Source organism: Cricetulus griseus, chromosome 3 (genome assembly GCF_003668045.3).
Source record: "Cricetulus griseus strain 17A/GY chromosome 3, alternate assembly CriGri-PICRH-1.0, whole genome shotgun sequence".
Taxonomy (NCBI): domain Eukaryota; kingdom Metazoa; phylum Chordata; class Mammalia; order Rodentia; family Cricetidae; genus Cricetulus; species Cricetulus griseus.
Genome location: NC_048596.1, coordinates 253636151 through 253647308, shown reverse-complemented (window position 1 = coordinate 253647308; position 11158 = coordinate 253636151). Strand labels below are relative to the sequence as shown.

The following is an 11158-nucleotide window of genomic DNA, read 5'->3' as shown; positions in this document are numbered from 1 at the left end:
GAGTCCCAGCACACTGTGCCTCTGCTTGCCCCCATTTGGAACCTGAGCTGCCTACAGAGACTGCCTGAGGCTGTCCTCATGGTCGCTTCCCTGAGAGACCTGCACCACATGTATTCTCTCACTGAAGTTAGATGAGATCTCAATGCAGCTGGTGGAGAAGAGATGAAGACAACACTTCTCTTGTGTCAGGAGACGTGGCTGACTGAAGGAAGCCAAAAGGCCCTCCAGCAGGGATGAGCTCTGTAGCCAGCAACACCACAAACCCACAGAAGTGCAAATCCAGATCCTAGAAAAAGCGCTCCCCTGAGATAGGTGCATAGTTCTGAAGATAAGCTACCACAAAGCCCTTTATTTCAAAATTGCCATTGTACTTGTTGATGAGGTCACTTGTGTCACAGGCAAAGCATGGACAAAGGCTGACACAGCAGTACCCTTTCCTCAGGGAGAGGAGAACCGGCCACAGAACAGAATCCCATTGGTCTTAACATGCTGAATGAAGAAAAGGAAGGGGTGATCGGCACAGAAGCAGGGGAGACGGGACAATGATGACCCCAGAATGAAAATGGCAGCTGTGGCAGCTGCAGCCTCTGTGCCCTCCTCGTTGACCTCCACAAAGGACTTGTGCACTACCTTGGACAGAAACAGGCCTTGCTTAGAAGACATTCCAGAAAAGTCTGCCCTGTCCTCAAAGGCATCAGTCATGCCCAGCTTGCACAGCACGTCCTTCATGTCATAATTCTCCTCCAGTTTAAACTGTGGGAGGAAAACCTCCACCTTTTCTTCATCCATCTTGTCCAGCCTTGTCCACTCTATTAATTCTCATAAGTTTTCCACCTAGAAGAGAGTCTAAGACTTCACAACAATGTTGTCACACAGGTCACTTGAGATGCTGGGGAGGCTCTACTGAGGGAAGTGTGACTGAAGGGAAATATGGCAGCTGGGAGGGGCTAAGGTGCAGCTCAGTGATGAGCATTTGACAAGCATGCTCTGGGACCTGGGTTCCACCCCAGCCTCACAAATAAGTGAAAGACAAAACATGATCATGGGAGCCTAGGAAGGCTGCCCCTGCAGAAACTCAAATGCCACTCAATTTCTCTCTCACAGCTCCATAAAGGTCTCATGATCCTTACCGTTCTCAAGTCAATGTGCTCATCTGGAAGCATGATGACCATGTTCAGCTCATTGCCAACATAGGGAAGCAACAGAACTGTGGTGGATCTCTCTTCCACATAGGTCATTTTAAAAGTAGACTCCTTTAACATCATTTGCACAGGTTTCTCTTCATTCTGTGAAGGATGGATAAATTTCAAGTCAAAACAAGACACAGGGGATACTTTGAACAACAAAGTCAGCCACTCTGTCTCTAACAGCACTTTGATTAAACTTCCAGAACATTCCATCAGCCCCACTTTGATTAAACTTCCAGAACATTCCATCAGCCCCTCAAACCTCTGGAGTAATTTAGAACTTACATGTGCCTTAAAGGCCAACTTTTTAAATCTTGGTCCTCAGAATAGAGTTTTGGGAGGGAGTAGCATCTTTAAGATTTGGGGCCTGGTAGGGGATGTTTAGGTCATTGGGATATGCCCTTGAAAGGGATTGCAGGACCCTGGCCTTTTTCCTTTCCTTCATTTTCTGGCCTTGAGGTGAACCATTTTGCTCCCCATCTGATCCCACTTCCCAGTCAGAACCCCCATAATAGGCCTAAATCCTGGATTCATCTCATCAGGAAGTGGAACCCCTAAAAATGTGTCAAATGAACCTTTTCTCATCTTAAGTTGATTATCTCCATATCTGTTAATACAGTGTCAGAGAGATGACTGGCCCAGTCCCCAAACAAGTGTGATGTGCTGGGCCAACAATTCTTCTCTACTGGTAATCTCATTTATTCTCAAGACTTTAAACATAATTCCCAAATTCACTGTTTTAACCCGGGCTTCTCCCTAAGACTCTAAACATACATTTTACTTTCTGTTTGACTTTTTCACTGAGAAAGAAAGCCCTGACTTAAGATGTAACCAAACCATGAGCTCCATATTTTCCTTGGCAAATTTGATCCACCTTACAACTATTGTCTGTCTTAGTCAGTGTTCTATTTCTGTGAGGAGACACCATGACCACAGCAACTCTTATAAAGGAAAACATTTAACTGGGTCTTTACAGGAAGCATGTAGGTGTGCAGCAGACATGGTGCTATAGAAGAAGTGGAGACTTCTACATCTGGATCAGCAGGCAACAGGAAGAGAGAGTGCCACTGGGCCTGAAACCCCAGTGACACACTTCTGTCAAGGTCACACCTACTCCAACAAGGTCACACCTCTTAGTGACACAACATTCAAGTATGACTCTGCGGAGGCCATTCTTATTTAAACTAACACACCGGCCCTCATACTCCCAGTTGTCACACCTGTCTGTTGTAGGAATCTATCAGAGTCACTGTATCAAAAATAAACGTTAGAACAGAATAGTTGTTGTTCACTGTATCTAAAGTAAATATCATGATGAATAGTTGTTTTATAGAAGTACTTTGATCTAGGAGAAATCATGATGGAAATCAGGGATTGTTTTCTGTGATTTATAAAGTTGTTTTTCTGAAGCAGCTTTACAGCCTTTGCATAACTTTCATCACAAGACAGTCCTGGCACACCTGGAATGGAGCTCTTGGATCATTGGGCACTGCAAACAGTACACAATAAATACTAAAGGGGTAGGGGTATGACGTTTTTCCTTCAGAAAAACATATAGATTACATCAGGGACTTTGGTATGAAGAACTTGTTTATCACAAAATCAACTTTGTATAACCATCAATAAATATGCCTTTGAACAGCTGTTTGAGGTTCAGTCCATCAGAGGCTGTTCCTCCCTGCTGCCAAGGCCTAAAATTCATCTTGGAGTGATCTTTTTTCTTTGATCATCTCATGCAACAAAAAACGTGTGACATTATAATGTAAATATCTGATATACAGATATCATTTCTTTCTCACACCCTGCATCTGCCTCATTACCATATTTTATCATCTATTCTTTGAAATATGATCAAAATATGACTTCTTTTTAAACTGCCACTGCCATCAGTACAGCCCTGGGATACTGTGATGATCTCCTTGTCATTGACCTCAGCACAGGATCCAGAGGTCCCAGCACAATGCAATGGTTCAACACCCAAGTGTGGCAGTACTCAAGTGCAGTGGTTATCAACTTGTGGGTTGCTACCCCCACAGTGGTCACAGACCAGATATCCTACATATCAGATATTTACACTATGATTCATAACAGTAGCAAGATTACAGTTATGAAATGGCAACAAAAAATTGTATGGTTGGTGGTTACCTATGTCAGGAAGCTCCACCCAGCCCCACTCCTCTCATTCCAGACCCCGCCTCTCAGAAAGCCTGACATTGGCAGCTCCTCCCCCTGTTTGCAGTGTGTAAAGTCTATGTACATATGGACATTAGGATTCTCTGTATAGCTCTAACTTCCTCCTTATCATCAAAGGGTAGCATCCTCTCTGTTCTCTACCATAGATCTACAAGCTGCTATTTAAAATGTTTTGGTAGTCTCTCTAAAATCCTGCACAGAACTCTCGTACTTCCTTTTCTGGCTTCCATAAATTCCTTTGTGTGCATTTTGAGCGATGCCTACATTTTAGATCATTTCAAATGTCATCATAACTAACTTCTAGCCAAGTGTTGCTTCACATAGTCATCCAAGTGGGTGTCAATATGTGCTTCCAATTAAGTGAGTTCTGAGAAGGAAAAGTATCCTGGAATGAACTAAATTCCTAAAAAGGCAATTGGCGTACAACGACAAAGACATGGGTCTTTCGGTTAGTTATGGAATCCCCCTCCATAGGAATGGTACCTGATAGAGATTCTCTGCTGATTCCAACTCCAGTCAGTCTTCAAAACTTATCTATGTACTTCTTGGTAAAAAAAAAAAATCCATATTTTTGTTGTTTTGTTTTGAAATAAAGTCTCATTATATAGACTAGAATAGCTTCAAACTCTGATCTCCTGCCCCTACCTTCCGTTGTTGACAGTCAAGAGCCATCATGCCCACCTGTAAAATCTAGTTTTTGCAAGAATTTTTGTTAGCTAACTAACCCCCCTTCAATACCTGCTCAGTCTTGATATCTAATCAGCCACCATGTCTTCCCAGACAGCATCTGCTCACCCTGACCCATCCTCAGCAAAAGCCAAGAATTGCCCATCACCTCTGGTGTTTGCTCCCAGTAATTTTCCACCTACCACACCATCCAATCTCTCTTCGGCTATAGATTACATGCTATACTGTGAATTGGGCACCAGTCTCTGTCTCCTGCCATAGTACCCCCATTGTTGATCATGATGATCCTTAGTAATGGTTTTCATGTTACAAGTCTCTCAGAATAATTAAGGATAGAATACTGTATCTTCTCTAATAATTTGTCAGAATTTTTTGGTTAGTTGGTTTTTTTTTGTTTTTCTTTTATTTTCAGATTTCTGTCTCTCATTGTTTCTCTGTCTCTCTGTCTTTCTCTGTTTCTGTATCTCTCTCCCTCCCTCTCTTTCTCTCTCTCTGTCATTTTCCACCCCCACATATGTGTGTGTGAGTGTGTGTGTGAGTGTGTGTGGTGTGTGTGTGTGAGTGTGTGTGTGTGTGTGTGTGTGTGTGTGTGTGTGTGTGCTTGTGTGTGTGTACGTACAGGGACTCACAAAGCTGAGGATAACTTGAATGTGCTTTGTAGCTGGGTGTAATCTTGAACCTCTGATTTACCTGCCTCTATCTCCTAAGTGCAGGGATTACAGGCTTGTAACATGATGGACCTTGGAGTTGAGGGAAGGCCAGCACGAGATACAGAAACAATGTGGTATCTATGAACATAGACAAGACAGAGTCATTCTGTCTCAGATGTTGCAACTAACATGGATCCAACCACTGTTTTCTAAAAGGTAGTAACCCAAAGCAAGACACTACTTGAAAGCAGTGACCCACACATGTACTGGGGTGCAGTGACACATTTTGATCTCACAATCCCATCTCCTACCACTCCGACACTGTGTTTCCTCTGTACTCTGATAGCTGCTGCTCTCGACAGTGGTCTATGACTGTGGTCTATGACAGTGATCTGTGGATGGACCGTTCAGCTTCTGTCTTCCTGCCTGAGAGGCTGAGCAGTCTGAGGCCTCCCATCTGGCCTCACCACCATAGCCATACTCACAGGAAGCCACACAAGCTTCTTCCCCAGCTTAATACCAAATGGCTTTTGCCGCACACAGTGAGCACACAGCTGGCTTCCAAGCAAATAATAAATGTGGTCCCATCATTGAGAACTTCACATTTGACCCCATGGCATCTCATCTTTACAATCTGTAACACAAGTGCCATTTGAATAGCTGTCTAAGGAGTGGGCATGGGAAGAGGGCTAGAGCCTGGGCTCTACAGGCTTCCTCATTTCCCAAGAGCAGGAGGAACCTATACTTCTAAGCAGAAGGGGCTTTCTAGACTGATACTCCTGCTCTTTCTGCAAGTGATGGTCTCTGGCCTTGCTCACGGTGAACATAGAGTTATCTGTGCGAGGAACTGACCAAGAGACACCCAAAAATAAGACATAAAAAAAACAAGAGGCAGCAGTTACTCTAGCTGAACCAAAGATATTGTTGCTGTCATGTCCAAAGGAAATTCCATTTCCCCAAATTCCAAAAGGCAGAAGGGACAAATGGCTATCTGTGGTACCTATGAGTATACCAAAGTACACACTGGCCTCCAGGCTCCCTCAGTATCACATTTCAAAGTCCATGCTGGCAGCCTGACTGTTCTCAGCTCTTTTTCTCTCTCCCACTTACCCTAAATTCCCTCCAGCTCAGGAGTTTCCCTCACTCCAGCTACTTGCTTAGTCTCCTTAAACCCTGGCTTTTCAGCTATGCTCTCTCTTATACACACATTCTCTCTGTCGTACTCTTTCTTCCTCACTCCTTCCTCCCTCTCTGCTCTCCTGCACTCTCTATCTCTCTGCTCGGCTCCTGCTTCCTTCATGGCTAGGTCCAGTCTGGTGTCCATGTTTATTATACTATTTATTTCTCCCTCTGGGCTCCTCTGGATACCTCTGGCTGTTCTCTTCCTCATATCTACAATAAAAACCTTCCTGTCAACCACACTGAGGAGCACAGGTCCTCTATACAATAGAGACTTCAGGAACTCCAGTGGTGCAATTGGTTATCTCCAGGAACTTACACAGTAGAGAGTCAGTGAAACAGAACACAAGGAGCACTTCATGGTGGTGGCTTCCAGCTGTATCAGCTGCAGGCACTTGCTGCCAGCCTTTTAGGATGCCCTGCTCTGGAACTCCAAAAGGCCCCTGATGGCCTTTAGTCACTACGTCAAGCCTGCAGTTACCTTGGATTCCAGAAACAAGATGGCTAAACATCTTTATGACAAGTGATTAAAACCACCCCCAACCAATCTTGAGACTCAGAAGACAGAGCATGCAGTTCTTTCTGGCTTCAAGGCTGCACCCAGAGCTGAAACAGTTGGAGCTGAAACAGAAGCTACATGCCCAAAGCAATGAGGACTTTATTGAGGCAACTTTCAGAAGCAGACTGGAGATAAAGATCAACCAGATTCTCCTAGACCAGAACTGATCAACTATGTGGACCCCTTGACCTCTGTCTGTTTCAACAGGGTTCATTTCAGCCTCCTGAAGAGGAACTTGAGGTCACTGGAGTCCCTTTTCTGTTCCTGTCCCCTGTGTGGCTGCGTTGATTAAACCTCCATTTCTGTATTTCACCATGACTGTGTCTTCCTTAGTTTGCTTATTATGACTCCTAAAACTGGGCTGTTTGTCCTATTACACCAGTAACACTATCATGTGTCAGCCCCATCTATCAATGTGAGCTGGAACTCAAAAGGCACAGTGTATATGTGTGGTCTGTCTGTCTGTCTGTCTGCTAATTCAGAGGGAGGGAATTTAGTCCCAATTTCCTCCAAACTTTCTACTATCTGGGCCAGCTGGAGGACAATTGCAGGCAGTCTGTCTGCAAATGTTTCTATCCTGGAATCCATGGTGAAGGTACCAAAGTTAACAAGGAGAAAAGCATCTGAAGAATTTCAATGGAGATTATAATCAATAGACTGTCAATGATATGCTTTTGCACAGTCACACAAATGTACACACTTACATACAACACATACATGTAGGGAGAATTCCCACATACCTGTAGCGCTGACCCTGCCTGTTTGGGCGTGGTCACAGGTATACAGAAGGGATGGGATAAAAGGACTGAGGAGGAGGCTCTGGCTCTCTTTCGGGGATTTCTCCAGTGAGTATTCCTTCTCAATAAATCTACCATTTAATAACCATATCCCATGTTCGATTCTGTTCCCTATCAGCTGTTCAGCAGCTGTTCAGGAATTGGCCCGAGATCCCGCGCCCACTTTTGCGGTGGTCGCCCCAGAACATACATATATAACCATACAAACACATTCACATACATGTACACATTCACATACAACACACACACATCCCCCCCCCCTCTCTCTCTCTCTCCTTCTATCTCTCTCTTCTTTTTTTATTTTTCCAACAGGCTGGGACTGATCACCCTACACCAAGGCAAGATGGCCATGACCCCAAGAAAGAGGTGGGGCTTCTTTTAAGCCTTACTGAGGGGAGTGTCTAAGGAAGTTAGGTCAATTTTTATATGATTGGCTTAAGCAAATGACAATCATATTAGCAAGTTCTAATTGGCTGGGGTTAGTCAGGTTCTAGTCAGGGGCTGGTCAGGGCTATAGTTTTCTATTTTTGGGGCACGCCTGGGTAAGTCCCAGGCCCTGTCCTTGAGCTGCTGTGGAGGCTGGCTCAGGCCTGGCCTGGCCAAGTACTGTATGTACCAGACCTCCTCCTTGTTGTCGGATGCTGGAGATTGATGTCCTTTATTTGTGGCTCTTCTCAGAAACTGCCTGTTTAGTCTCATGAACCTGAAACTGAGCCCTACTCTCTGAGAGAAGACTGAGCAGCCCATTATGGCATCTGCTCGGTCCTTTCAAGCCTGACTCACCTGAATGGCAAATCTCTCTCTCAGTCAACAAATTTAAATTTTATTGGTGTGATTATGATCTCAATTTCATTTAGTTCTCTTCACTTGGGTCTCTTTTATTCCTACCATCTTCTGTCGGTTCCAGTGCCAGCTATTTAAATAACCTTGCTTGGCTCATACGTTTTAATTTTCTTGCCTTTCTCAAGTGTGAGCCTGGAGAATGAGCAAAGGCAGATAGACTTGACTTTAAGGAGCTACTAAATGATAGTGTTAATCCCACCAATCAAGGATAAGACCACTACCACAATTTACAGCCAAAGTTTAAGCAAGCTTTAATTAAATACTGGCCAGGTGGATGGGTTCTGGCCAGGTCCATACTCAGGTTCCTGGAAAACACTAGAATCAAGTATGGCAAGGGGTTAAGAAGGAAAACCCACAATTCATTGCATTTCCCATCAGGTCCAATCAGGGGCAAGCATACATCCTGGTGTACCTCCAGCCTACATCCAATCAGGGGCAAGCTTACATCCTGATGTATTTCCTGCCTGGGAACTTCCTGCCCTTGTGTGATCAAGTACATCTGATACAAATGGATCCAACAAACTTGTTTAGGGGAGTGAAAGCATGTGGCTTGTTATCTGCCATAAACAATAGCCTCCAGTGTTTCAGGAACTATCTGTCCTTGAGCAAGAAGTTTGCAGATCAGAGGCATTTTTGTTTCATGGTTCTCTTGGGCATAGCAATTAAAACCTAAAATGTAACTTTGGCTCTCACATAGCAGATACATTTTAAACATTTTGTTTCCAGAATGAAGCCTTCATTATATGTCATAGAGCTAAAGACCACCAGGAAAAAACACAGACTCAATCTGAAGAAACCAGGTCCCCATTTCCACAGCCATAACAGCCTAACACATGCTTGCCTGACCTTACCTTGGTCACTAGGAGGTCAGATGCCTGCCTCATGGCAAGGAACCAATCAGAAGTTAGCTGGTAGTGCTATGCTTTACGGCTCTGGATGTGCTTTACGGACAAGTGCACAGCAATGATGTGCAGAGCATAGCAGTTGCCCTGGGAGGGCCTATGGGTCATAACAACTGGTTGGCCAATCAACACAGGCCAAGTCCTCCGAGCCTGGAGGCACACTAATCCTGAGCCTGTGCATACCCATAGACACTCCCCTTATGCTGCCCTATAAGATCTCGGTTCCGTGGCTTCTCGGGGTCTTTCCCCAGCCATCCACCATGGTGGGAGGATGAAAGGCCTGAGCTAAAAACCTCTTGCTGTTTGCATCAAGTTTTTGCCTCTGCCTGGTGATTGGGGTCACCAAAGTCCTGGGCCGAAATCCTGGGGGCCTGAGCCTTCGGGGGTCTTTCAAATCCAAATTATAATTAGATGAATTTATTGATGCTGCTCGCAGGGTGAGATCCCTAAGGCCAAATCGGAGAGTTGCCTCCCAAAATGGGCTGGGGAAAGGTTTTTAAAGGTGGAGACCATGACTGTCTCTTTCCTGTGGAATTGGCAGCTGCATGAGAAACTGCTCCACTCCCCTCACCTACACGAAGAGCTGTCTCTCTCCTCTGCACACAGGGATAAGGGGGCTGTGTCTCTCTCCTCTGCACACAGAGATAAGGGGGCTGTGTCTCTCTCCTCTGCACACAGGGATAAGGGGGCTGTGTCTCTCTCCTCTGCACACAGGGATAAGGGGGCTGTGTCTCTCTCCCCTGCACACAGGGATAAGGGGGCTGTGTCTTTCTCCTCAGCACACAGGGAAAAAGAGGCCAAGGGAGTTGTCTCACTCCCTATTGTACAACAAGAAGCAGGATTACAAAAACCAGAGAAAGAGGCTAATTAGTTCATAGCAGGTACATTATTCTGGGGGAGTAATGGGGACTGTACTGTGTATGTTTATCTTATTGATTGTTAAATAAAGTTCTGTTTGGCCAACGAAACAGCAAGTTAGACAGGACTAAGTGTCAAAGAGGATTCTGGGAAATGTAGTAGAGAAGTGCTGTTCCAGGCAGGAAGTGACATACCAAGGAGACTCATAAGCAAGGAGAAAGAGGAAGTGTCCTCTTTCCCCTTCACCTCCTTGAACGGCAGGATGTGAGCCACCAGCAAGGAGGGACGCCAATAAGGCATCCGATAAGATAAATCTTATAAAATATATAGATTTATGATAATTGAGACTGAGCTAACAGATGGGAATCCTAGTCATTGGCCAAGCAGCATTTGAACCTTGTATTAGGTTGTATTACTTTTCTGTGTATTCATTTGGGCCCTAACTCAGGCGGGCAGCTGGCGTAAAGCTCACAGGTGGCAGTGTGGCTCAGGCAGCTTTTGGCAGAAAGATTTATTGTAACAGGGAAGCTCATCTTTCAGTAGTTTAGGTTAAAGGTCCTGGGCTACCAAGAGACTGCCTGGTACAGTGGAGAGTCCTTAGCCATCACAATGTGTAGGGCAGGGCACAATTGTGAAATTATACTATGATAATATTTTCTTGGTTTGTGTTTTCACCCATTGTGGGACACTTAAAGGAATTTTCCCTTGTTGGGCTATTTTTCTATACTCAGAAAGTGACTTTGACCTTTCAGACTTTAATATTTTGTAAAATAGTTTTTTAAAAATACTATTTTAGGAGGAATTAGTGGATTCCCATCTTGGTGAGTGTAAAGCCAGTGAAACAATGTCAAGACATAGAAATCAGAGGAACCCCCATTTCCTACAGCAGACGAGGACAGCATAGGAGATATATCCAAAGCAATGCCCATGGCACTGTTTTTCAGAGAGTCTGTGCATATTTGAATGGGAAAGTGTATATGGTGTGGACATATTCCCAAGCATGCTCAGTTAGGGAGTAATATTCCTAAACAGGTTCAGTTAAAGGTCCTGATGTAAGCAGGAGAGATGAAAGACACAATGTAGGCATTCTTTGCTCATTCCTTTGCATCATTTCTTAATTTCTAATTTTCCCATTTTTCATATATATACATATGTAGTTGTCCTGACCCACGGGACAGCAACCTAGGGCAAGATATCCAGGGAGGGGAATGGGGGCAAGAGATTAGGAGAGAATGACCACAAGACAGAATTCTGATCAAGTGGCAAGTTTTATTTTTCCCAGGCTAGCTTATATAGTCAGTAG

General features: G+C 44.5%; 1 protein-coding gene across 1 annotated transcript; it reads right to left on the bottom strand.

Annotated features, from left to right (window-relative positions):
• Positions 1-366: 366 nt before the first annotated feature.
• Positions 367-4052, bottom strand: LOC113835000 (serpin B6-like). Its single transcript, XM_027409286.2, has 3 exons — positions 4026-4052; positions 1076-1286; positions 367-818 (listed from the first exon to the last, which is right to left on the bottom strand). The coding sequence occupies exons 1-3, from the start codon at positions 4050-4052 to the stop codon at positions 439-441; spliced, it is 618 nt and encodes a 205-aa protein (XP_027265087.2). The 3' UTR covers positions 367-438.
• Positions 4053-11158: the final 7106 nt, after the last annotated feature.